Raw genomic sequence first — 27885 nt, 5'->3', positions numbered from 1 at the left:
CTGTAGATTCTCAAATTTTTATTTTTAATTTGAATTATTTTAATAACATCCAGCATAAACTTGAAAGTTTCTGTCTGGTCAAAATGCATTTTCAGATTAATGTTCTGAAAGCAAAACATTACATAAAAATGAAATCAGAAATCACTAAAACCTGAAGGAACACACAGCAAAATTTGATATTAAAAACCAAAACAAAAGCATATTCACCTGCAATGATTACCAGAGTGCTGTGTGTGTGTGTGTGTGTGTGTGTGTGTGTGTGTGTGTGTGTGTGTGGGGCCTTTTTATATAGATCTTCAGCACATTTATTTTTCATTGATATTATCTATCTAGATGTCTAGATAGAAAAATAGATTCCAACAGTTGTTCCAAAAATAAATAAATAAATACATACAACTGTGTTAGTGTACATGATTAAAAACAGATCAGATTATCCCCGGAGCTAAATGAGGAAAAGCTGACCTTCCTGGTCAGAGAGGAGACTGGCTGCATCCATCGCTGTCTGCCTCTAAATGTCTCTCCTTTTATAACCCTGTGGTCTAAAGGAGAGGAAACAATAAGGCATGGCTGCACTGCTGTGACAAATGCCCCACACCGCATTTATGAGCCAGTGGCTGAAACGCATGAAGTCAAACTAAAACGATCAGCATATCCTCATGATCGTCGTGTTTTCATGTTCAGCTTCCTCTCTTCATGAATGAGGCTGGTATTTTAATTATTTTCTCAGATCAGTGCCCCACACACACACACACACACACACACACACACACACACACACACACACACACACACACACTGGTCGCAAATATACATTTTTCAATCTAAAAAAAAAGACCCGATTTCATGCTGATTGATTAGGTTTGCAGTTGTGTTCAGCTGTGGTAGAAGCTCTTACTTGAAAACCTGGTAACAACTAGTGGGCCGCTCTGATCTGGGTTCAGCCGGCAGAGTTTTGACTTCCCAGTCTAAATAAACAGCATGTCAAAAACACTTAGACAGGACACGAGCAAACAACGAGTGTAAGAGCAAAGAAGAAGAAGAAGGCTGCTTTTCAGGGTCATACATGTTTATGATTTTAATGAATACAAATACACAAGGTTACTTGTGCAATTTCAAACTCAAATAGTACTACTTAATGATTTTCTTGAATTATTGAGAAAATAATATATTTATCCAAGAAACTTGTTTTAGTTAAGATGAAGTTTTATAAGCAACATCATGTCTGACCATCCTTTTTCTTCATGCTGGTGGACTGTAATATTTTACACACAAACTTGGCACTCAGGTCATTAACACTACACTGTCCAACAATGAACAACGCAGAGGAAATATGCAACATACCTGCAACTGAGTTTAAGGGTTAGCTTCATGCTTAATATAGTTTACAGCCACAGGGGTGAAGTACAATATATATATATATATATATATATATATATATATATATATATACAGAGAGAGAGAGAGGGAGAGAGTATTGTTAGTTTACACCGTGCTGAGTAATTAAGCTTCAGAATCTCCCGACAGAGATGTTTTGCCCTGTAACACAAACACATCACTGAAGGCTTTAAGCTTTTAAGCTATTTTTTTAAGCTATTTATTAAAAAAGCATAAAGATCCATGTGCTGCCATAGAACAAAAGTGGGATGTAAAATTTATTGATTTCTGTGACAATGGAAGGCTTTGGCTTTTCAGAGCGTGTGCTATTCACATGGCAGGCAATAAGCTGTAAGCCACAAGTGCTGCCTGTGTGTAATGGCAAGCCAGCTTTATTTCTTTATCTCTACCTTACAATTTTGCAAATCAAATAATGAAGAGTGCAGCGGCAAGCAGCCAGTGATAAGAGGGTTTAGTGGCTACGGAGACTGAGTTATTAGGGTTCCTATAAAGAGGACAGAGGTCTCTGGCGGAGCCCAAATGCTGGCCAAGATACATATTCCTTGCACTGTGTATTTTTGGTTGGTTTAAAAGCCTTAAAAGTAGAGGGGAAGGCTAATTTTCAGGGTAAACAGCTTGTTCGATTGCTGTGTGGTTTTACGCTGAGCTCTCCGTTTATTGACTCAAGCCAAGCTGGGCTCTGGCTCCTCTGACGACCACAGGGAGAATCCTGCCGCCAGAACCGGCAACAAACACAATCCGCAAACACTAGCTTACCTTTGATGGCACACAACTGTTAAATCAAATGTACTGGGTAATGTACAAAGCCTAATCCTCTTGCCTACATGGCAGGTTGAGGAAAAAAAAATGCTTTTAAAAGAACATCTGCTCCTTGCAGGAAGCTATTTGCCAATTCCTATTTCCTGCTGACGAGTAATTTGTCATTTAAATTATTACGATATAGACAGTAGGATTTACATGTGAAACTGGATTCTGTGTTACCAATAAAACACGTGAATTATGAGAACAAAGACTGCTCAGAGAAAACGTAAAGTGCCATCCTTACTGTAGGGTGACAAATTAAAAATATCTAATCTAAAATATCTCTGCTTCTTTCTAATTTTCTAAACATGTTTATATTGAAAATGAGACGAAAGGTCAAGAAGAGGGCCCTGCATTCAGCAGAAGTGTTCAGACTGCTTTTTTTTTTTTAAAAAAAACATAACCTCCAAAGGAGGGCTGCAAGTTGTTTTAGCTGGAGGAAGTGACCATTCATAAAAAAAAGAGCCAGAGAAATTACCCTGGTCTTTCTGTGTTGTTAGATTTGTATCAAGGCAAAATCCTTGCAGCAACAACTCAAGCTTTACAAGTCCTTTCCTCTCTGTCTGTCTCTCTCCGCGGAGCAAATCCTGCCCGCTCTGCTCCTCCCTCTGCAGACTGCTGGCAATCCTGACCACACAGCGCCACACGGAGGATCACTGTGGTAATAAAGCACAGCTGCCACCCTTCAAGTTTCTACTACTTAAGGTAATTATAGTTGACAATTTTAACAACTTCTTTACTTCAATAATAAATGTGTAATTTACCTCTCAAAAAGGTTATTTTGGCCTATTAAACTGACCTGTTTGGCTTATTAATGTTACCTGACATTTCACAAATTCCTCAACTGCTCTGATCTATTTCTGGCTTGAGAAGCATAATACAAATGTGTCAGGAAAAAGAACAGGAAGTAATGCTGCTGTCATTGATAAAATCTCTGAAGTACATGTTGGGGGAGCGTGTCACCATGTGTATCCTTGTGTTGTTGTTGGATGTACATAAAATGTAGGACAAGGTCAAAGAGAGGTAAGCAACCGATAAGCTGACGTCGGCCCGTCAACTGCAGCACACTGACGGCAAAGCACAGAGAGAGGGAGAATGTGATTAAAAACTTGCTTTGTTTTACCCAAGGAACATGAAATTGTTGTTTACTTCCAATCTACAGTCACTTTAGAAGCCTATTACAGATACAAAGTTTAAACACCAATAGATATTAATTCGGCTGGACGTTTACTTTTATTATATACATTTGACAATTTACATATTCAGTCTGGCAGAAAAGGAAAATGACCTTTCTGAGTTGAACTGGCTACTAGGATGGGTGCTTTATAAAAATGATACATTTAAATCAGAACTCTTTCAAGAGTTATTTCATTTATATCATTGATTTTATCAGGTTGAAAACTTCACTATGGTTTTGTGGGTTCATCATGTTCTCTTGTACATTATTATATTTAATAAAAGAGTTTAAAAAAGAATGAAGCACACAACTACACTGACAGTGTAAACACAAACAGAGCTTCAATATAAACCCATGAAAAAAATATAGCTGGTTGTAACTTAATGTTGTAGACATCAATGGACCGGAATGCAAAACAATGACCAATAAAAATGTAAAAATATTTCTTGTGTTTTTACAGGAGAAATGATATCAGTATATATTAAAATGCTATAGTCTGACACCTGCAATTTATATTTCAAAGTTTCCTCAATATTTGTCTATCAGTTTACCATACATGAGAAGAGACTGCATTAGGTGAATGGTAAGTATGTGTAAACTCCTATTTGAGGCTGGAGATGTTTCAGCTACATATCGTTGATACCTGGATGCGGATACTACCCACAGAGATGGAACAGCAACTCCAACAAAGTAAAGCACCAAGAAGATATTAAAAAAATACTTCAGTCAAAATAAGATGACATACATGTGGGCCAGTGGTGGCCTTACAAATGCTGGTTAGCTCAGCCTCAGGCTGGACACCGATCCAAGGCAGACAGTTCATTATGACGACCAAAGTCTGGACAAGTAATCCATCTGACTGGTTCATGCAGTTTACACGTTACTGAAATTAAAATCATGACCGACTCTGTTAAACCCATCTACTATCTGTGAATGCACTGGGTGAAACTTTCTAGATTTGCTGTCTGTACATTGCAACTGTTTAACTTAAGTAAACTACACTGTCAAAAAAACGGGGTCAGTGTGAGGCCATGCACATACGTGTCACACACCAGCAGTTATGAGGTAATTTTTCCTCAGCATCGACTTCTGCAGAGCGTTGGTGTTTTTCACCACAGGACGATGACTGACGAAGGGGAGCGCTGGAGGAGGAGGGCAAGATAAAACAAAAGTCCAAACCCAAATAAGCAAGCCGTCAGCCTCTAATAGCAGAAAGGAAGTGTCCCTTTATCAACAAGTGAATTAACAGTTTCCCGTCACACCTTGTTTTTTGCCTCCCACTCTTTCTCTGAACCAGCGCCAGGGCCCAGATGGCCCTATGATCGGACCACCAGGGCTCCTGTTTTGTGGGGAAACAAATCTGCTGCACTGACTAATAGCCCTGTGTTGATGTTTTATGGTTGGGAAGTGTATTACTGGTGCTATGTATACAACGAAAGGCACCCAAGCATGTGAAAAAATGCACACCAAGTCATAACTGTCATAAACATGTTGCAGAAAAGGGGAAAGCACAGACATTTCACAGTACTTCACGTGGACAGTAGACAAACTGACCCCTAATCAGTAGATAAAAACCTCATCTCTAGCTAGAGCTCTAGAAGGCAAAATATGGCACAGTAAAAATATGAAGTCAGAGCAAACAGAAAATCAAAGACGGTTTTTAGATTATTATGATCAAGTTGTTTTTTCTCTATGCACTGCTGTATTATACAGTACTGTGGTTGGAACTGAAAGACATCTGAATAATAAAACATCTACAGTGGCTGCCATATGCCTGGTATAGCCTCAATAACCTCTGCCCTGTGCAGAGAATATGCACTTACTAATCTAGCCTTGTATGAGCTGGGCCGCAGACAAACCGCACTTTTACAGCATGGGACGCTCACATTATGGGTCATCACCTCAAATGACAATACGCTGATCACACAGAGGACAGGCTTTTGGGAAAAAAATGAGGGGAGAGAAAAAAAGTACTGTATACAAAGACATAAATAGCCATTTCAGATTTTAACAGTGACAAGAAGCCAGCCAATTGCAGGCTCTATTTTTAGGTGTGCCGGTGGCCTAGGGCTGGCAGCTTTGAGAAGGATGTGTACTTTTCTACAGTTCCTTCCCAAAAATCAATGCTGTCCTCGCTGGCGACAATCACAGAGCAGCTGTTGTGGCTAGGTGGCCCGGCCCCAGCTTGCCTCACCCTGCTGCTTTCTGCCAGCCTAAGAAAACCGTCTTCACTGCCCAAAATTCACACCCGGCTTGCAAGTACAGGCCGGAAGGCAGAGACAAAAGCAAATGTGACTCAGTGTGTTTGCATCCGACGAAAACGGCACAAATTATGGAGTTTTTATCAACGCTGGTGGCAGTGGTGGTGGCAGTGGGGGCTGGATTTCTAAATTTACATGTGGCAGGATGCCCTGGAGCCAATTTATCTTCAAAATAACAGACACAGAGAGACTTAAATGACCTCACCCCACAGAGGTCTCACTGGTGAACTGATAATGACCTACTGAAATACACCCATTTTGGTCATTTTGCACCATATAAATATATACTTGCTCTTGAAGGTGAGGATTAACTTGTTTTGGCACAAAAGCTTTTCTGAGTATAATTTATCACTGAATGCACAACATGCAGAACAAACCCATAAAACACACTGTACTGTATTTAAAATGACACAAAATCGCACTTTTGGACTGAGCGATGAAAAGGCTACTGAAAAAAAAATAAAGTAATGAATCCCATTTTAAAACCACAATGTACAGCTGACAGTTTCACTTGTTTAACACAAACACTTAGGATCTGAACTTTGAAAAAAACAAAACAAAAAACAAATAATTGATGTTGCTAGAATAAATTATTTGAATAACAGAATTCCATTTTTCTAAGAAATGTTTTTTAATATATTTTTTATCTTGTTGGAAAGATATGAGGAGGGGTTATTTTGTTTTTCATCCCAAGTAAAACTCCACACTTTTAGATATTTTTGAAAGTAAATCTTAGAAAATAAGCATGACCAAAAATGGCAAATGATAAAAAGTGATGTGAAACCTGACTTGAATTTCCTGAAAATACACTGGAAAATATTAGTTATGAAAACCTTCTCCAAAGGAAGATACTGAACTGCTCATTTTGATGTATTTTACCACAACTTGTGCTGCAGACACACACACACATACACAGTTAAGTATCCATGTGAGGACTAATTGTTGACAGGTGGCCCTAATGTTCTCCTTTGAAACCAAAGTGTGATTTACGACCACGCTCCCTGAGACCCCAGCTTTCAGCACTGCTACAACAAACTTATCTTTTTCTCCCCGGGTCTGTCACCCACCCCCTCTCACTTTTATTCCTCTATCTCTCCTTCCTTTTTCCTCAATTGCCCCTCATTTCTTTGCTAAGTCACTTTCACCTCGTAGCCCATTTTGATGTTTCTGTGCTTCTCTGTCTCTCATCACAGCACAGCGGTGACTCTCCAGACATCCTTTTAATGTTTGATGAACTCTTTTTCACACTGTGGAGGAATGTGTGCATTTTAGTGTGTGTGTGTATCTGTGTGTGTGGTGAGGGGGCTACACAAGGAAGACAGGAAAGACAAAGGAAGCAAGGGCACAGTCTCTCAGGGGTATGTGTATTTGTGGATCAAGGGGTTGGGCAGATAACAGTAAGACTTGACCCTGAAATCTCATGTCCCAGCATCTTCGGTCACCTATTGTGAAGACTCTCACTGTGCGACTTTGGCAGGACAGCGCCTGGGAGGAGCTTAGTGGAATGAAGGGTAAGCGATATATATCACATTTTCCTTCATTAATATTTGTGACAATTACATTATTGTGATTATATTACAATTGTAGTGCAAACACATGACATAAAAGTAACCAGAGGAAAAATTTGAGTGATTTCATTATAACAACGTTAAACCCTGTAAATGTTTATACTGTCTCACAGCAGTCCATCCGATAAAACCAAAACCAAACACATTTTTTTTTTAATTCATATTTTTAAACTGCATATAATTTGCAGAAACAACAAACAAAGGCAAGAAAAAAAACAGCTGAGCAGCAGAGACTTGTACTATGGTGTCACATTTTTTTTGTTATATGTTAGCATGAAAGTAATCCAGTGATCATTATCAGTGCATTCACAGCAAAAAATTTTTAATATGGGATGAAATAATGCTTATGTTGCTGTCACAGTGTAACACAGTTAACTGAAGCGGTAAATCTAGGAGGATGTGACTCCACTGAAAGTGACCAATCTCAACAGACAACTCACTGTACCTCATGAGCCACAGCAGGGCAGCAGAAAAAAAACAGTAACAGGAGAGAACAGCATCACATCAACCATACTCCAGAACTATAAGGCCAGTAATGCCTCTAGGTTAAACAGCTGTTTCATATTGACAGTTCAAATAAATGACAAAAAGGACTGCAACAACATTCACTGTGCTAATAACATCCAGCTAAAGACAGAATGAAGCGATACTTGAGTTTATCTGAGACGGTATTGGGAATACATCAGATAAGAAAGTCTGGTCACAGGATACTGTGAGAAAGTTGTTAGGAATGATAAGACACAATTTTAAATGTTTATCTTTCAAGTCTGTTGTTAGGTTAAGACTGCCCATTTAAATATTTTTGTTTCAGCACATTAACACTTTTTGCAGGAACTGGGGGCACAAGATGGGGAAAAATAATAAAATAAGAGTGTCTTTCTTGAATAAAAAAATAGTAATTATGAATTCAAAGGAGGAAATCTGATTTTGGAAACTGTTTTGGAGACTATATCACACATCTGTTTCTATGACCTTCACTTTGGAAGTTAATGAACTACTTCTTCTAAAGGTTTAGAAGCTTGTTTCCATTGCACTAAAACTATGTCATGAAATGAACATAAATTAAGTAAAACCCATTCTACTACAGCATGCAAAATTACCCACCAATCAATTCCCAGTCATTTGGTTCTCTGAAGTGTTTACCGAGTTATCCGACTGGTGCTGGCAGCAGTACATCTATCAAAGCTCAGGGATATTCTTGGAAGACCATGACCAATAGAAACTGTGATAATTTACTCCAAGCAACACCTCTGGGGTCAAACAGTGCAGGTGACACAAAGTGTGTATTTATCAGTGTGTATCAGTGTGTGTCAGAAAGGTACACACAGGTAGTGTGAGTGGCCTGCAATGGTGTTTGACAAACAAGGGACACAAGGTTGTGGCACATTCCCTGGAAAAGTGCTACTGTGATGACCAGTCACTGGAAACAAACACACATACACACTTAGACTCAGCTGTCGCAATAGCTAGCCTGAAGTAACTCCAAACACTCCATTTAGTTCACTGTTTTGCTATTATGGCACAATCACTACAAGACACTGGCAAATGGAAAGATAGTTGCTAAAAAAGAATGACTGCTGTGCTTACAATCATCATGTGGACAGAAATCGATCTCTAAATGAATGCTAACATCGCGCCCTCTCTGCTTAGCGTCTTAAACAGCATTTACAGTTCTGCGACAAATCTGCTCCGTAAGTATGTTGTAACTGCAGATCCTTCTTAGGACCTACAGCACAATCTCATGTGCACCTTCCTAGAAATATAACTTCATGTTACGTAACAAAGCCGGCACCTATTGTGATTCCTCCTGTGTATTCTGGCTACTTTTTAGCTGCAGTTTTCAAATTAATCAGAGAGACAACAAAAACCATTACCTCAATATAAGGAATAATAAGCCTTAATATAAAAACTCACAGGTGTCAGCAAACTCTTGGATGGAGATTGCAGAAATGATGGGAATGGATGTGAGGAAGAAGCAGAAAAATTTGAGGGACAAATATGCTTACTTCCAAAAAAAAAAAAAAAAAAAAAAAAAAAAAGCCCAAAAAACTGACCACGCCAAAGACTGGGGACCAAGAAGGAAAAAAAAGTACCAGCATTTTATTTGTTTATATTGTGGCTAACATACCATATAAAACACTAGGACACAACCACATGGTAATTAACACATAAAACAGAACACACAAATGCTGGCCACGGCATTAGCCACTTGTGTAGGTTACTTCCAAGGCACTACAAAGATTCACCACAGAAGTCTAAATCAGCCAAAAACAGGCATCGGCCTTCATAAGTAATGTGTTTGCTTCAAAAGTAATTTATGAAGCAAACACATCACACATTATGATTTCAGCACATCACATGAGAGAACTTGTCGGTAACTGAGATTATGACAGGGTTATAACAGCATCAGAAAGTCATGGATCAGTAGGTACTTTGGTTTTCAAGGCATGAGAAGTAAAAAAGTAAAAAAAAATGGAAATGGTTTTGTATTTCTGCTATTTCCTGTTTTATTTTGTTGATCATTACCTTTTGGTGTTAATTCCTGCCTTAATTTGTTTGCTCTGCTCTCGTTCATTTCACCTATATTCAATTTGCTCTCTGTGTATTAACCTAATGCTCAAAAATGAGGGTCCTGTCATCCTGGCTAAAAAAAATTGCTTTAAAAAACTTGAGATTGCTGAACTGAGGAAGGTACTTATCATTCTGAGCATGCTGTACTAGTTTTGGAACAATCATGTACTGTGACACCCCTGATCATGGGTAACACAATTATTTCTCACTTTTCTCACCATAAAGATGAGAGTGAAATGCTAAGGATTCAACCAAAGACATATATTTGGTCAAAATGGCATCCTTTGTGGCCATGAACTGTTAATATATAACATTAAGACCCTGTGAACAAGCCTGCATTCTGCTATTCACCAAATACATCTGTGGTTAGATCTTTACATACAATCATCACGGACATAAATGTAATGGTAATTTTTGTTTTTTAATAATTTTTTTAAAAAGTTTTTTTTTTTTTCCAGGTTGGAATGATTGTACAGTATACAGTACCAGTCAAAAGATTTTTAATAAGTAGCGCTGAATGTTCTACAACGGGGCTCTTCAACTCCTGTCCTGCACGTTTTAGATGTGTTCCTGATCCAACACACCTGAATCAAATGGCTGAAATACCTCCTCAGTATGCAGTCACGTTCTCCAGAGTCCTGCTAATGACTTCTATATTTGACTCAGGTGTGTTGAAGCAGAGACACATCTAAAACCTGCAGGACAGGGGCTCTCGAGGCCTGGAATTGAAGAGCCCTGTTCTACAAGGTATTTTACCTTTATAAGGTCAAGGTCTATTAACTACTTGTGAGTGATCATGATTGACTTCAGCTAGTAGTTTATCTTTGCCATCATAAAAATTATTTGCTATTGCTATTATTGTGCTCATTAGATTGATCAATACTCCAAACACTGGAGAAGTCCAAGTTAGTGAAGATCTATAAGGGAGAACTGTAGATTTACCCAAGTTGGGAAGGTCTCTTGAAACCATTTCTAAACAAATGCAGATTTCAAGATCAATTCAAATAATTGTACATAACTACAAGTTATTTAGATGTCTCACAACTTTGCCAAAGTCTGGAATAAGACCCAAATTTAAAGCTCAAGCCTGCTCATGTCTGCCATGAACTAGAACCTGCTGGAACACCAGCTGTTCACAGTGACACAAGTTTTACATCTGCATAGACAGAGTCCTGACCAAGAAAGAACTCCTGGCTCTAAAACTGACACCTTCAAACTTGACTGAACTTTGCAGATAAAGGTTTAAGCCAGGGGTCGGCAACCCGCAGCTCCAGAGCTGCATGTGGGTCATTCAGGCTTAATCTGCAGCTATGTGCCGCTCGCAGAAGTAAATTATAAGTATCCAATTGAAGTGCATTTTATTTTTGTCAGTTCGTTTTTTCTTGTAGTATTAAATTGGAACATTATAGTGATCTTGAAATATTAAAATAAAATCATTTTATTTATTTATTTATTTTAGTTTCCAATATATGCGTCACTCGTGGTAGCCACTACCGGCTTCCACTAGTATTTGCGGCTCTCGCTGTTTTGTTTTCCGTGGAAACCGGGTTCAAATGGCTCTTTCCGGATTACAGGTTGCCGACCCCTGGTTTAAGCTATTTGGCCACAATGACAAGAGGTATGTTTGGAGTACCAAAGGTAAGGCTTTCAAACTGAAGAACACTGTTCCGTCAAGCATGGTGGTGGTGATGCTCTGGGGTTGTCTTGCTGGCAGCACTACAGGTACACTGCACAAGGTGGATGGAATAATGAAGAAGCAGGACTCCAAATTCTTCATCTTTACCACAAATCAAAAATGAGATAGTTGAAACTTGGACACAATTGAGTGTTCCAATAAGACAATGACACTGATTTTGGAATGGATAAAGCAGGCTAAAATTAAACTTCCAGAATGGCCTTCTCAAAGCCCCAACTTCAACCCACTGAAAATTTGTGGACTCCACTTATAAGCTGGTTCTGTGCCAGGAAACTAATCACCTTAAATGAATTATACAAATTCTGCCAAGATCAGCTGTTGAATATTGTCAGAATTATGCCATGATGATGGCTACCAAAATCATCTGGTCAAAGTGTAACTTGTTGAGGGACATTTAACCAAATGTTAGTTGGGGTATATTCAATTCAATTCAATTTTATTTATATAGCACCAAATCACAACAAATAGTTGCCTCAAGACGCTTTATATTGTAAAGTAAAGACCATATAACAATTACAGAGAAAACCCAACGTTCAAAACGACCCCCTATGAGCAAGCACTTGGTGACAGTGGGAAGGAAAAACTCCCTTTAACAGGAAGAAACCTCCAGCAGAACCAGGCTCAGGGAGGGGCAGTCCTATTTGAGCCTGTTTATATACCTTTGACCCTGCATGGATTAGAGAAAGTCAAAAAATAAATTTAAACGTGCAGGCCCAATTCTTGTTTTTTAAAGTCATTAAAGATATGTGCTATACAATTATTTCACCTCGACAAGCGAACAAAGAAATCATTAAAAGTCCAAAGTTACCATTATACATTCAAGCCCATAATGACTGTATGTAAACTTCTGACCACAACTGTATCTACTGAGATGTCAACTTGGACATCTAAAAAAGAAACAATATCAATAAGGTTCTCACTTCTAAGCCCTTCAGGCTCCTTACCGTGTAGTGGAGATCCTGAGGGGCTGCTGGACAGGCCAGGTATGGGGCTACAGCGGCCTCCAATGCCTCCTCCACCCAGGATGCAGCCAGTTCCTCCTATACTTCCACTGCCTGCTCCTCCTCCTAAAGCAGCTGCCCTGTTCAACTCCTGTTCAATCTCCTCCAATCCAGCACTCTTTTGAAAGCGAGACATACGGTTGACCACACGTGGGGACATATGAGTCCGGGCACATGGTGCACCGCCATAGGGATTGATGGGAAATACATGTGTGGTACCACGGAGAGTGCTGATGGCTACCCAGCGACTGTCCTGGCTGAAACACATGTCCTGGACCTGGAGAGGCGGGAAGTGAAGACAGAGAAAAACAGAACAAGTGACTATCAGAAGCATAATCATAGCAGAAATCTTGATACATGCCAAAAAAGCATAATTCTAGCAGAAATCGTGACACATGCCACAAAAACAGTTGGAAAAGAAACATGATTTCACATTCCACTTGCTAACAAAATTTCCACAATAGTGTGGAGGTTGGCTGAAGTGTAAAAAACAGAACACCATGACTCCGTGACTGAAAGTCTAAATTTAGTTGAAAATTGTATAAAGACAACAAGACAAATGCAAAATGTGGATTGGCATTGTCTTGCTTAAAACAAAACAAAAAAAGCAAGGCTTTTCCTAAAGAAGACATTTGGGTATCATTCACAAACAGTGCATAGACACAAATCTGTGTTTAAATCATCCATACAAATGGTTCACACAGAAATCAGTGATTCATTAATATCGTACCTCAATTCATACTTTTCAAACAACTACTATTAAGAAGAAGAAGAACAAGAAAAGGAGCAATAAGAATAATTTATTATTACCTCTCAATGAACCACCACTTTACCATGGTAGAGGGGTTTGTGTGTCCCAGGGATCCTGGGGGATATGTTGTCGGGGGGGGGGGGGGGGGGGGGGGGGCAGACGGAGGGGCAGACGAAGAGCAATTCAAATGACCCTTATGAGCGAAAGCCCAAGAGAGCAGTTTAGACTGCCCAGAATATGGTTACCGGGGCCTCACCCTGGAGCCAGACCTGAGGAAAGGGCCTTAGCCTATGGTGGTGAAAAGAAGGCATGGACCCACCCTCCTGTAGGCCCACCACCCACAGGAGGCTCCATAGGAATCAGAAGCAGTGCGTGTCGAGCAGCGACCAAGGGCGGAGGTCCTGGTGGACCGATCCCTGGCTAGCAAGGCTGGTGAATGGAACATGGGATGTCACCTCTCTTTTGGGAAGGGACCTGAGCTAGTGTGCAAGGTTGAGAGATATCGGCTAGTCAGGCTCACTTCAATGCACAGCTTGGGCTCTGGAACCAATCTCCTGACGAGGGGTTGGACTCTCTTACAGTTGGAGTTGCCCTTGGTGAAATGCAGCAGGCAGGGGTGGGTCTCATTGTATCCCCTTGCCTTGCTGCCTGTACATTGGAGTTTTTATAAATCGACGAGCGGGTTGTTTACCTGTGTCTTCAGGCCAGGGAACGATTCCTGACCGTCATTTGAGTTTAATGTGCTGAACAGCCATTCAGAGTACAGAGTCTTCTTGGAGTCGCTGGGTGGGGTGCTCAAAGGTGCTCCATTTGGTGACTCCATCGTTCTACTGGGAGACTCCAACACTCATGTGGGTAACGATAGTAAGACCTGGAGGGGCGTGATTGGGAGAAACTGTCTGCCTGATCTGAACCCAAATGGTGTTCTATTATTGGACTTCAGTGCAAATCACAGTTTGTCCATAACAAACACCATGTTCAAATATAAGGATGTTAATAAGTGCACGTGGCACCAGGACGCCGTAGGTTGCAGATCACTGACTGATTTTGTAATAGTATTATCAGATCTATGACCGCATGTTCTGGACACGTGGGTGAAGAGAGGAGCTGAGCTGTCAATTGATCACAACCTGATGGTGAGTTGGATCAGGGAGTGGGGGAGGACTCTAACATACAGTGAGGGTGCATTGGGGACACCTAACAGAGGCCCCATTCCACAAGATCTTCAAGTTCCATCTTCCATCTTCAACAGCATCCTGAAGGAGGCTGGGGATATTGAACCCGAATGGACCATGTTCCATACCTCTATTGTTGATTGTCTGGATTGGCAGACTGGGATGGTGGAAAGGGGAACAAAGGGTGTGCTCCAACTATAAGGGGATCACTCTCCCCAGCCTCCCTGGGAAGGTCTGTGCCAGGTTGCTGCAAAGGAGAGTTCATCTGTTAGGTGAACCTCACATTCAGGAGGAACAATACGGTTTTCATCCTGGTTGCAGAAATATGGACCAGCTCTTTATCCTCTCAAGTATGCATGGGAATTTGCCCATTCTCAACTTCACCGGGAGGTAAATGTGTTTCCTTATATAGAGAACAGGGGGTATGGCAGTATGCAGATAGTGTGTAAATTGTGCAAGCCTGCTGGTTTAGATTACTTCTGAAAAAACAGGAAAAAAATCCATGCACATCCTCACCACCATGTGGGGCAAGTACTGAGCTGAAAAAATATAAAACCAAAGAAATGATTAAACAGTTCACACACTGCAGAACTTAAATCAATTTGGAATTCTGCAGTGTGCGAACCATTAATTTTCTTGGATAATCTCTGATCCACTCATTTCATGAATCCACTGGTAACTTGTTTTTGCAAAGGGTAAGAACAGTCTTAAAATATCAGTGAATGAGGCCCACTGATGTTTGGCTCCATATGTCGTTGAAAACTGTTACCTGACAACAGACTGGATGGTCTTTTAAGTATGCAGGATGCAGGCCTCGCTCTAGAGCCAGGCCTGGGGAAGGTGCCTGAAGGAGATCAGATTAGTAACATGGCCAGGCTTTTGCCCATGTGGCATCCTTGGTGCAGCCTGAAGAGGCAACATAAGCCCACCACCCAGAAGAAGTAGTGTAACTGTTGGGTGCAATGCGCATCAGGTGGCAGTCAAGGACGAAGGCCCTGGAGGTCCAATCCCTAGCTATTGAAACTACTGGGACATGAAATACCACCTCTCTGGTGGGGAAGGAACCTGAGCTAGTCCGTGAGGTCAAAAGGTCGACTCAATGCATGGCTTGGGCTCTGGAACCAGTATATTGGATAGGGGTTAGAATCTGTGTATTTTCTTCACCTCAGAACCATGGAGAGCAGAAGCAAGCTGCTTCAAATGCAAACAAACATTATTGTGACTGGGCTGTAGTGTTAATCTCACAGATCAAAAGATCTGACTGAGGTGAATAACAATGTCAAACTAGGCTGAGAGGCACAGAGAATAACTTTTGGAAGAGGTGACACTGAGATAAGAGCTTGTTTGGTGATAAAATAAATGGTAAAGAACAAACAAAATAGTTGATGGTACCCTTACTTGTTGTTCTCAAACTCTCAGGGAGCAGACACTGTGAGAAGATAGGATCTCCCTGAGCATGTCAGACATGCAGGAAACCAGACAAATAGGCTGTGTGAGACAATACAAGCAAAGCAGAGTAGGAGAGAGAAAAAATGAAAAGCCAAAGAAATTAGGTGATGTACTGATGAGGTGATTGTGTGCTGAAAATGCATCCTGTATTTGGCATGCCTTTAAAAATAAATAAATAAATAAAGTAAAAAAAACCAAAACCCACACGCACGCACACACACACGCAAGCACACACACACACACACACACACACACACACACACACACACACACACACACACACACACACACACACACACAGGCTGGGGAAAGTAGATGGGATCGGAATCAAATGAAAGCGAAAGGTCCAGGAGAAAATTTATATGAGGAATGTCTAACAATCCAGTAAGGAAAGCTCTGTCCCTCCAGGCCTATCTAATCTTTTGCCAGGTCAGACGAGGTAATTGTCCCCTGCAATGACAGTTAATGGGGCATCCTCTGCATACCAGACAGTTACTTACTATACAAAGATGACTGAAAGAGGAGGCATGACCTCTGCTGTAGCTTATAAGGGAGGACTTGGAGATGAGAAAGGGCTACTTTGTGTGTGTCATAATTGGTCATAATAGACCTGTCAGGGCTCCAACAGTAAAAGGGTACCTGGACTGCATGGCCAAATCATTTTTGATTACATGAAGGGTGGCTGTAATTGCGCATTCATGGTGTGACAACCATCCACATATCAAACAGTTGTCAAATGTTATCTTAACAAGGTGGAATGCAACTGCTTTCAGTCACATGCAAGTGCTGATGTGGAGGTACAGTAGCACATTCCTGAAAGGCTAGAAAGCGCTCCCTCATGTCTTTGCACAGCACTTGATGACATCCGTGACAGTCAGAAGACAAGAAGGCAATTTAATGCTTTTGTTTTTCTTTTTAAAATCAGTGATACCAGATTAAGCACCTCAGCTGACCTTAGAAGAATTCTGAAAGTATGATGAGAATGTGACAAAGATGGACTGTGTGATAGGACAGAAAAGAGAAGACAAACATATCTCACAAGGGGGTGTATGGATTAGGTGAATAAAATGAGGATAATTAAAGAGGGTTTTTGTGGTTGTCAGCATGGGATACCTCATCTTACTTACTTTGACTGACTTACTATGATTGCAACAGTTATATAACAAAGTCATCTAAATTTATATTACTTGAATCTGATTTAATCTATAACAATGGAAAACAGTAGCACTGCTAACTGTCAGTAGAGGTATACTGGATTTAAACAGATCTATAACTGTATAAATGCTTTGCTCTCTTTTAAAATTTTATGGACATACTATGCCTAGTAATTATAAATTGGCTGATATGGATTTTGTAAGCAAATGTCTTTATGAGGCTGGAGCAGCAAAAAGCTGCTGTTTTGTTACAATATTAAAACAAGATGTTTTCAACGTTGAAGTCAGTAAGGTTTTTAAATATTGACACATAACTGGCAAATACCCAAATCACATGTTTACATAAGAAATCAGGTTACTCTGTGAAATTAGGTTACATAAGAAATCTGACAGTGCTTTTACAACTCTGTTTCCAATAATTACATTTACACACTGTATTCAAATGCAAATAAATACATTAACAATAATTTTCCAATTATTTGAACCTTATACTTAATGGAAAATATGGCAAAGACAACATGTCAACTGCTAAAACTGAGAAGATCTGTTTTTTGAAAAATATATGCTCATTTTGATAAAAAACTAGGACAGGGGCAACAAGACTAGAAAAGTTTTGTAACACTTAAAAACAGACTGTGGAACACCTACAACTAAAGACTACTAATGTTAATTAGTAACATATCTGGGTATAAAAAAAGTAACCCAGAAAAACTGAGTCTTTCAGAAATAAAGAGAAGGGGTGGAGTTCACCCCTCTGCGAAAAATAGTGTGGGCAAATAGTTCAGCTATTTCAAGAATAACATTTCTCAGCATTAAATTACAAAGAACTTGGTGATTTTATAATCTAAGGTACATAATATCATTAAAACCTTCAGAGAATCTGGAGAAATCTCTGTACCCAAACGGTAAAAATTGAAATCAGTATTGAATGGCTGTGATCTTCAGGCCTTCAGGCGGCACTGCATTAAAAAAAAACAAAAAACAAAAACATGATCCTGTTGTGGCTGTTGTGGAAATCACTGTATGGGCTCAGAGACACTTCTGAAAACCATCATCAGTGAATCCACAAATGCAAAACTCCAGCTGCTTTTTTTTTAGGCCTGAGCTAATTTAAGAATTTGGTCATTTGAAATTCTTTTTAAAGACCATGGATGCCATGTTCACCATAATAAAGAGAAGGTCATACAGGTTGTTTTTTGGTGCACAGTTCCAAAGGCGGCTTTGTATGGCAGTGCATTAGTGGGGAACTTGCACATTTGTGAATGTACCATTAATACTAATGACAGACACAAGTTTTGGTTAAAAAAAAGAAAGAAAGAAAGAAAAAAGAGAAAAATCCTTGGTTACTTAGGCAAAACAAGCTCAAAGCATATTCTACACTTATTACAACAGTATGGCTAAGAGTCCGGTTGTTTAACTGACTTGCCTTCAGTTCAGACTTGGTAAATGGACTGGGTCTTATATAGTGCTTTTCTACTCTACATGAACACTCAAAGTGCTTTACACAGCATGTCTCATTCACCCATTCACACACGGACTTTCTATGTCTAAGTGCTTCTTTTTTAACATTCACACACACAATCACACTCCGATGAACATATCAAGAGCAACTCAGGGCTCAGTATCTTGCCCAAGGATACTTTTGGCATGCAGACTAGAGCAGCCAGGGATTGAACCACCAGCCTTCTGATTAGCAGATGATCAGAAGGCTGAGGTAGAGCAGATGATCTGCTCTACCTCCTGAAACACTATACTTCAAGGTAAGTCATTCCATCCCCCTGCTCTAAAATAGCTTTCCCCTATCACAATTCAACCGCATTAGACGTATCTGTAGCTCCAATGAGGATTTCCAATTACAATCCGACATCTTAGAACAACGCTTAATGGCTAGACAATATAAACTAGAATGAATCAGAGAAGCACGTGATCGTTTTTCAGATATTTCACAACTAGACTGTTTACATAATATTAAATCTAAAAAGGTGGATAATTTCATTAACTGCATCATACAATATTCCTCTTTTTCTAGGGCATTACAAGCCATTATGAAAAAACACTGGCATATCATTAGCTCACATTCTTTCCTTAAATGTTTGCAGGCACCACTGCGTTTTGTATATAAGAGACCTCCACATCTGAGAAACTTTCTAGTGAAATCTTGTCTCCTGACCCTTAAAGCTAGGCATTTCTTAAATCATATCCCTTCTGGTAATTTTCGTTGCGGACATTGTACACAATACAATTTTACCCATAAAACTAAAATCTTTCATCACCCTCGGTCTGGAAAACCTTATAATGTCAAAGGCGTCATTTCATGTCAAACCAGCAACGTTATTTATTTGCTTAAATATTTGTGCGGTTTGGCTTACGTTTATAAAACCACAAGCCCTTTCAAAACCAGAATATCAGAACATCGTTCCAATATCTGTAACCATGATACCAAAAGTTCCATTGCAACACATTTCACACAAGCTGCACATAACGTATCGACTCTGCATTATTGCAGGATCAAAGCCATAAAACCACCGCGATGTGGAGGTGATGTCAATTCTCTCTTATTAAAGAGAGAAGCGTACTGGATCTGTACTCTCAATACCTTATCTCCTTGTGGTCTCAACAAAGAATTCGATTTGAGACCCTTTTTGTAATTCCCCAATTTACCGGTCCTTGTTCCCTGCCACTACTACATCACTGTACAGTGTCTTACTTGATTCTTTTGTCCCATGATTTTATCTCTCATATTATATTTCTTATTAATATTGCCCTTTTCCATTGTGACTGTATTTACTATTAACTATTGCATATTTTCTTTTACTTATTTTCCACTATCTTATTACATTCTAGACCTTCTTTTATTTGCAGTCCACATGTTTGTATTTATGATGTATGATTTATGATGTATAGTCTACTTAAACATTGTCTTCACTTATCCTCTATGTTTTTGGTATCAGTGTATTAAGTATAGACCACTCTCCAGTCTGTATGAAGATTTGTATTTATGTTTACATGCCCACATGTCCCCTTCCCTAATTTGGGCATCGGGCAATATTACCCACATGACCATTTTGAGTGGTGGGCGGGTATTTATACATGTGTACTGCATTTCCTCATTAAGTCTGAAGAAGATCATTGTGGCCTGAAACATTACCATTTGAAGGTCCTTTTAGATTAAATTTTTGTCCCTGGAGCACTCTGGTGCGGACTTTCTTCCTTTCTGCTCTACCTCCTGAACCAGAAAACATCTGGTGCATTACAAAAAAAAAATAATACAACAAAGGAGAAACCAAACCATTGGGCAGCTGAAATTCTATATTAAGCAAGAATGACATGTCCTCCATGGTGCAGCTGGACAAATGTCCTGAGTTTCTATCCACAAAGGTCAGAGGATGAACAATAAACTGGCAGAAGGTTGTTGGCAGATGTGTGGTTGCTCTAAATCACATGTTAGAGGACTCAAAGGATCTGCTACCAAGTTCTTGGTGTGACTTACCACAGAGCACCCACAGAGCTCTTGTAAATTTCATGCCTTGGAGTGTTTGCATGTAGATCAGCATTCACTTTTCTATATATAGCTAATATACCTCTACCCTAACTTTGAGATGACGACTTAATTACTTAAGTATACAGTGCATCCGGAAAGTATTCACAATGCTTCACTTGTTCCACATTTTATCATGTTCATTTTGTCATGCCTTATTCCAAAATGTATTACATTCATTTCTCACCTCAAAATTCTACACATAGTACCCCGCAATGACAAAGTAAAAAAGGTTTGAAAATGTTGAAAATTTACTAAAAATGAAAAACAAAACTACAGCATTTACATAAGTATTCACAATCTTTGCTCAGTACTGGTAAATGGTACATGGACTGGTTCTTATATAGTGTTTTTCTACTCTACTTGAGCAATCAAAATGCTTTATACAACATGCCTCATTCACCCATTCATGAAAGCACTTACTATCTCGCATTCACAAACATTCGCATTCATTGGAGAGCAACTTGGGGTTCGGTATCTTGCCCAAGGATACTTTGGCATCCAGACTGGAGCAACAAGGGATTGAACCACCAACCCTCCAATTAGTAAATGATCCACTCTACCTCCTGAGCCACAGCTGAAACACCTTTGGCAGCAATTACAGCCTCAAGTTCTTGAGTATGATGCTATAAGCTTGGCACACCTATCTTTGGGCAGGTTTCTCCCAAGCTCAACCTGGCTGCACAGCCATTATTAGATCTCTCCAGAGCTGTTCAATCAGGTCCAAGTCTGAGCACTGGCTGGGCCACTCAAGAAAATTTACAGAGTGGTCCCAAAGCCACCACTTTGTTATCTTGGCTGTGTGCTTAGGGTCGTTACCCTGTTGGAAGATGAACTTTCACCCCAGTCCGAGGTCCAGAGAGCTATGGTGCAGGTTATCATCAAGGATGTCTCTGTACATTGTACATTTTCCCCTCAACCCTGACTAGTTTCCCAGTCCTGCTGCCAAAAAACATCCCGACAGCATGATGCTGTCACCATCATGCTTCACTGTAGTGATGGTATTGGCCAGTTGATGAGTAGTGCCTGGTTTCTTCCAGATATGACGCTTGGCATTCAGGCCAAATAGTTCAATGTTTTTTCATCAGACCAGAAAATTTTGCGAGTGCTTCAGGTGCCTTTTGGCACACTCCAGGCAGATGGTGATGTGCTTTTACTGAGGAGTGGCTTCCATCTGGCCACTGTACAATACAGGCCTGATTGGTCGAGTGCTGTAGGAATGGTTGTCCTTCCTCTCTCCACAGAGCAAAGCTGGAGCTCTGTTAGCATAACCATTGGGTTCTTGGTCACCTCCCTGACTAAGGCCCTTATACCCCAATCACTCAGATCGGTTGGGCAGCTAGCTCTAGGAAGAGTCCTGGTGGTTAGTGAACTTCTTCCATTTACAAATAATTGAGGCCGCTGTGCTCATTGGGACCTTCAATGCTGTATATTTTTTTCTGTACCCTTCCCCAGATCTGTGCCTCAAAACAATCTTGTCTCAGAGAGCTACAGACAATTCCTTGGATTTCATGGGTTGGTTTGTGCTCTGACACACACTGTCCACTATGGCACCTTATATAGATAGGTGTGCGCCTTTCCAAATCATGTCCAAACCAACTGAATTTACCACAGGTGGACTCCAATCAAACTGTAGACACATGTGACAGATCAATGGAAAAAGGATGAACCTGAGCTAAATTTTGAGTGTCATGGCAAAGGCTGTGAATGCTTATTTTTGCTATAATTTGCAAGAATTTCAAGCCAACTTTTTTCACTTTCTCATTATGGAGTGTTGGGTGTAGAATTTTGAGGTGAAAAATAAAATTTTCACCTCAAAAAGCCATTTTGGAATAAAGCTGTAACACGACAAAATGTGGAACAAGTGAAATGCTGTGAATATGTTCTGGATGCACTGCACTCTGAAGCAACATTCTCCTTACATGTATTGATGCCTTCTTTTTTTGTGCCACTGTGCTGTCACAACTATACTGTGTTCTGTGCATGCATACATGCATGCCAGTTTTCCTTTTGGTGTGAAAAGATCAGCTAGCTGGAGAAACAGGTTTCTTTAACCCCCTACAGGCATTATTGAACATGGGATTCTCATAGGTAGGTAATGGCTGAAGAAATCATATTTTTACTGAGCAGCCCAGTTAGTGAAGTACAAGTAAATGTGTCAACTGAATTTCCATAAACTTATATCATTGGATATTACAGCTGATGGTGCAAAACTGATAGGTTTAGCAGAATAGGACCTTGGTGATTAGTTTTTTCCAGTTTGCCCTGTAGATCTGAGCTCATCTACCTTCTGCTCTGCCTTCAGCCTCTTACAACTGTTATCAGCTGCAGGTCTGTTTACCTGGCCTCGGGTCACTGACAGCCAGCCGCATGTTTGGCTGCTGGAGACAGATAAGGCATCCACCTCCACATACCTAACTCAAGACTTTATGACTCCCAGTATGTTTCTGCTTCTGTGTGAGTGTGCCTGCGTGCGTGTGTGTGCTGATAACCCCTGTCCCAAGCACTAGGCTGGGGCCAACATTCAGTGTTTACAAGGGTTTGGATCAAAGCACCCTGAGTGTGCAGCAGGTCAGCAGACCTGACGTTTGGTCACACATTAACTGCAGGCAGGCTGCAAGAGTGTGTGTGCATGTGATTGTGCGTGTTCCCAGTCAATATTACTGAACTTAACAAGGCCTGAAGTAGTTTTGTTGAGTAAGCACTTCTAATTTATATTGCAACAAATGAGAAAATTCCAAAAAATAAAAATAAAAAAAAATCTTAACTTGAGAAATGTTAACAAAATCTTGTTTTTCTTTTCATGATTTATTCGGTCAACTGAATTACCACCTCATTTTATTATTATAAGCCACACTTTTAATGAAATTACGTATCTGTGTATCACAATTTTTTGTACATTCAATTTTACATTGAAACTTGCCTTAAGAATACCATTTAATGGTTCTAATTATAGTGATATAACATATTTATTAAATACATTTGTTTAATGTCTTTTTTTTAAAAAACAATTCTGTCTTACAATAAAAACATGATTTTTTTTCTTATGTTATCACTTTGTGTTTATCATTTTCATCAGTATATTATTATGGTACGGCAGGTAGTTTGTCCACCCTGAGAAGCGCCATCAATGGAATTTCACTGTCTAGCGTTTGCTTTCCATATTGCAGTAGGGGCAAAAAATGTTCCCTGTGCAAACTGTCCTAGGCAAACCCTTCCTCTTCTAGTTATAAATGAATGTTCCCTGGAGTCCCATACAAATCCTCTGGATGATAGACCCACTGCACCTCAGTAAGGAAATGCTATTTGTATTAGAAAGTAAAGCTGCGTTCCTCTTTGATACACTTTGACAACAGAAGACAATACAAGACATCGGCTGCATATGTTGGTGTAAAGGCGTGATAGCAGTAATACTGTGCTACACAAAAAATACCACTGAATTAAAGTGTACTTGGCAAGGCAGCATTATAATAGCTGGCTACTCACAGAGCCTACAGAGAACATGTTGAACTACTTGAAATGGCAGCCCGAAGAACCAGCCTTTCCATAATGTGTTTCATAACAACACGTCATTTTTAAAAGCTGTTCTCCAATGTTGCAGTTTATTTAGGAAACTGGATGAATGTTTTTCTTTATCCATAATGGTTATTTTCTCTCATAAAATTGTCTGTTTAAATGCGAGTGAGGAAATGTGGAGGAGGATGAGCCCAAGACCGGATGTCACTGCAACTGGATAGCTAAGGGAAGGATCCTGTCATCTCCTATCTACTATTGAACGGAAATAAAGAAACAATTGAGGATAAATACCTCATTAAGTAAATGTACTTTTTGTCAAATGTGGCATGTCTGATTCAGTGAGGTGTCAGAAAAGCATTTAAGAATGTATGAGCGTTTTGTCTGGGAGAAGAAGAGAAACAATAAGTAGGGGTCAATAAATTATTCAACACTGATTACTGATCACTGAAGCTGTAAGTTCAGTAATCAGTATTCAACACTGATTACTGAACTTACAGCTTCAGTGATTGAAGCTTACTGAAGCTGTTCTTTGTTAGCTACAACGCTACCAAATTTGATATAATAGTAGTGGTCCGTTCATTTTTGCCATTCAGCAGCTTTAGACAGTCATGTATCCCATATTCTACGGCCTTTGCAAAATGTGAGCAGTTGATCCCATTTTAATAACAGACACTAATGCTGGTCAAGGACTGTTGGGTAGACCAGAGAATTTTGGCTCTGACCTGACCCAAAACTGCTGTGGTTTAGGGTTAGGTCATTCTCTAGTACATCTGTGCTGTCTGTTGTACCAGCAAACTATTACTAGAACTAGAACCCAATATTTCTAGATGTTTGTTCTACAAAATGATCACCATTGTGCTGCTCTATTAATCTATTGTGACAGCCTGATTCAGAGTTGGTAATAAGTCAGATTCAATCCCAGCGGGTGATGGATTTTGCCAGGACAGCCGATTTATTACCAGTGCTGTTCATAACTTTTATAGACTAAATTTCTAGGTCCACCTGAGAGAAGGTGGGTTTCCAGTTTGGTGCCCTAGGGGTGACATCTTTGCTGTTTTGTAGATGATACTGGCCTCATTGAGCAGGGACCTCAAGCTTGCCAACTTGAACCAGATCAGTTTGTGTTGGAATATGAAGTAGGTGGGTCAAAAATTAGCATGGTTCACAGCTGGGAAAGAGTGAAATGCCCACTCAAGGCTGGGCAGGAATCAGTGCCCCCACTGAGTCCTGCACAGAGAAAGAGTTGAGCAAGAAGGCATAGCTGTCAATTTACTGGTCGATCTACATTCCTACCAACACTATGTTCATGACCTCATGGTTGTGGTTGTTGATCCATGGTACAGAAATTAGTTTAGTTTGACAGGTCTCTGGGTCTGGATTCACCTTTAGAGATAGGGTGAGAAGCTCCAATATTTGGGAATGGTTCAGAGTAGTCACTGCTCCTCTGGAAGAAAGGAGCAATTTGGGGTGGTTCGGGTATCGCACTAAGATGCTTCCTGGATGCTACCTAGATTAGACCTTAAAGGCAGGTCCAATCAGATGAAGGCCCCTGGGCTGATCCAGGACACCCTGGAGAGATTATGTTTCTGGGGTGACTCAATACCCCCAGAATACAGCTGGAAGAGGTGGTTAGGGAGAGGAAGGTGTGGCCAGCTCTGCTTAAACCATTGCCCATGCAACCCAGAGAGGCAATAAAAGTTGGATGGATGAATGAATGCATTACTGCTGACCTTATGCTAATGCTTTTACTTTTCATGGTCACTATTATACATTCTTTTGATCTGTGGAGGGACTAGCATTGATAAATTGTGTTGTTTGTTCTTTTTTGTTTTCACTAATTACATTGACCATACTGCAGTGATTTGACAGGAAGAAGCACCTGATCTGACAACTATTAAAAAGTGTACAACTTACATCAATTTACTAGAACTTATGTGGGTGTGAAAATGAGAGCTAGAAATGTGCTCTGTAAATGCTCATTAAATTTTTCTACTACTACTTCCACTTGATGATTGTAGTGTGCATGTAGGTGTGTGTCTGTTTCAGACCTTGGCTTCAGTCTCCCCACGATGCAGGGTATAGAGATGGTGAACAGCGCTCTGCGAGGATGCCCATGGGTGGGTGAGGATCTGGAAGACGTGAAAATCATGTCCCAGAGTGTCGGCAGTTACCAGCAGCATTCCTACAAAGAACACATAGTCACTAACATTAGCATTCACCCCTACAGCTGGCATCACTATAAGCTGGTTATAACTGTTTTTTGTTTTATTGTAGAATAAATTCCAAGAGCTTTAAGCATATTTTGTGCTCATGACCGCTTGTCTTATTACATGCTTCTGAATCATATGCCTTTACCCCCCTAATGTTCTAATATTGTAATTTGCCTTTTTTAACAATAAGCCTCCTTTTAATACACTACTGGTTGCTCATTTCCCATTCTAGTAATTATTACAATGCCTTTTTTTTTCTATTTGTGCCTGTGAAACATCACACTAGGCACTATAGATAAGTTTAAAGAACTACCAGTGATGACATAACCCAGGAAGAGTGTCAGAAAGTCTGAGATCTAAACTGAGAGAGTCAAGTTTAAAACAACAATAGTGATTATTCACATAATCATTATTGCTCTTCCACTATGCTCAAGCATGACTGGTCCAAAATCCTCAGGCGTGATGGCTTGCACTCACACAGTCCTTAATGATTGCAGCTCAACTCACCCTAAGTTCACACATTCTCTCTTTCACACATACACACATGCACTTTTGAAATACATTTCATTTCATTGACAAAAAGCCTTATAATGTAAAACTATGATTCTTACAAGTGCGGAGTGTATTGTTAACATATAGAAAGTGCCGTATAAAGATATACTATATCATGTCATGTTTCACCTCTTACTTCTCCTTCAAGGTCAATAAATTGATCTGAAGGTTAAAGCGATAATAATGTTATATAGACCTATTTAAAACTATGTTTATTACTGCCACTGTTGTTGTATTGACAGCATAAAGGTATATAAGGAAGGATATATGGAGATTCTAAATATGTTACTTTTGGACCTCTGACCTCTTCTACAAGGTCAAATAAGGTCAAACTTTCATTTGGTCAAACTTTCATAAAATGTTTTATCTTTAAAACTAGGATTCAAATGCTATTCCCTTTGTTTGTATTGGCAACATTTAGGAAATGATGATGGTATCAGATATATCACATTTGACCTCTGATCTCACTTCTACACTTCACATCTGCCTTTCTTTCAATTTGACCCCAAAATGAGTTATATCTTTAAAGAAAGAATTGCCAAAAGAAAGAATGAGAATGAATTCACATAAATAAATTGTACTCAAAATTATGTAAAGTATATCTAAAAGGGTTTCAGCAGGGCAAATAACAAGCCCGCACATTGCACTTGTTTTTACTCCACTACAAACTTCTCAAAGTACACTTAAAAAGAATGAAGAAGGACACCCGGGTGGCTTAGTGGTGAAACCGGCGACCGCATACACATGCCGCGTTGCGGCGCGGGTTCGAGTCCTGGCCCGTCGCCAGCTTGCCCGCGTGTCTTCCCCTGTATCTTTCCCCCATTTCCTGTCTCCCTCCACTGCCAATAAAAGCCGCTGTGGCCAAAAATGCAAAAAAAGAATGAAGAAAACAAAATACAACATTATTCCCTTAAAAGTAAATACTGCCCAGAGAGTTCAGATCTGCCTTGGTAGAGGTTTGCGCTCTCGGAGTGCTTCTTGTTAGTGAAGCGATGTCTGGATAGATGGGGAGACGAATATCGTGTTGCACATTTATGAAGCGTAAAGAACAGATATGCCAAATTTCATGG

General features: G+C 39.9%; 1 protein-coding gene across 2 annotated transcripts in view; it reads right to left on the bottom strand.

The window, feature by feature from the left end:
- Positions 1-27885, bottom strand: part of bcas3 (BCAS3 microtubule associated cell migration factor) — a 479890-nt gene that overhangs the window by 359499 nt on the left and 92506 nt on the right. For both annotated transcript variants that reach the window (XM_030744094.1, XM_030744095.1), the window contains exons 14-15: positions 26102-26235; positions 12414-12747 (exon numbers count right to left, since the gene is read on the bottom strand). In XM_030744094.1, coding sequence (XP_030599954.1) covers positions 12414-12747; positions 26102-26235 — 468 coding nt within the window. The remainder of the gene's footprint in view (positions 1-12413; positions 12748-26101; positions 26236-27885) is intronic.

The sequence above is a fragment of the Archocentrus centrarchus genome, chromosome 13, assembly GCF_007364275.1.
Source record: "Archocentrus centrarchus isolate MPI-CPG fArcCen1 chromosome 13, fArcCen1, whole genome shotgun sequence".
Lineage (NCBI taxonomy): Eukaryota > Metazoa > Chordata > Actinopteri > Cichliformes > Cichlidae > Archocentrus > Archocentrus centrarchus.
The sequence above is the reverse complement of the archived record's forward strand: the minus strand, read 5'-3'. Positions and strand labels throughout refer to the sequence as shown.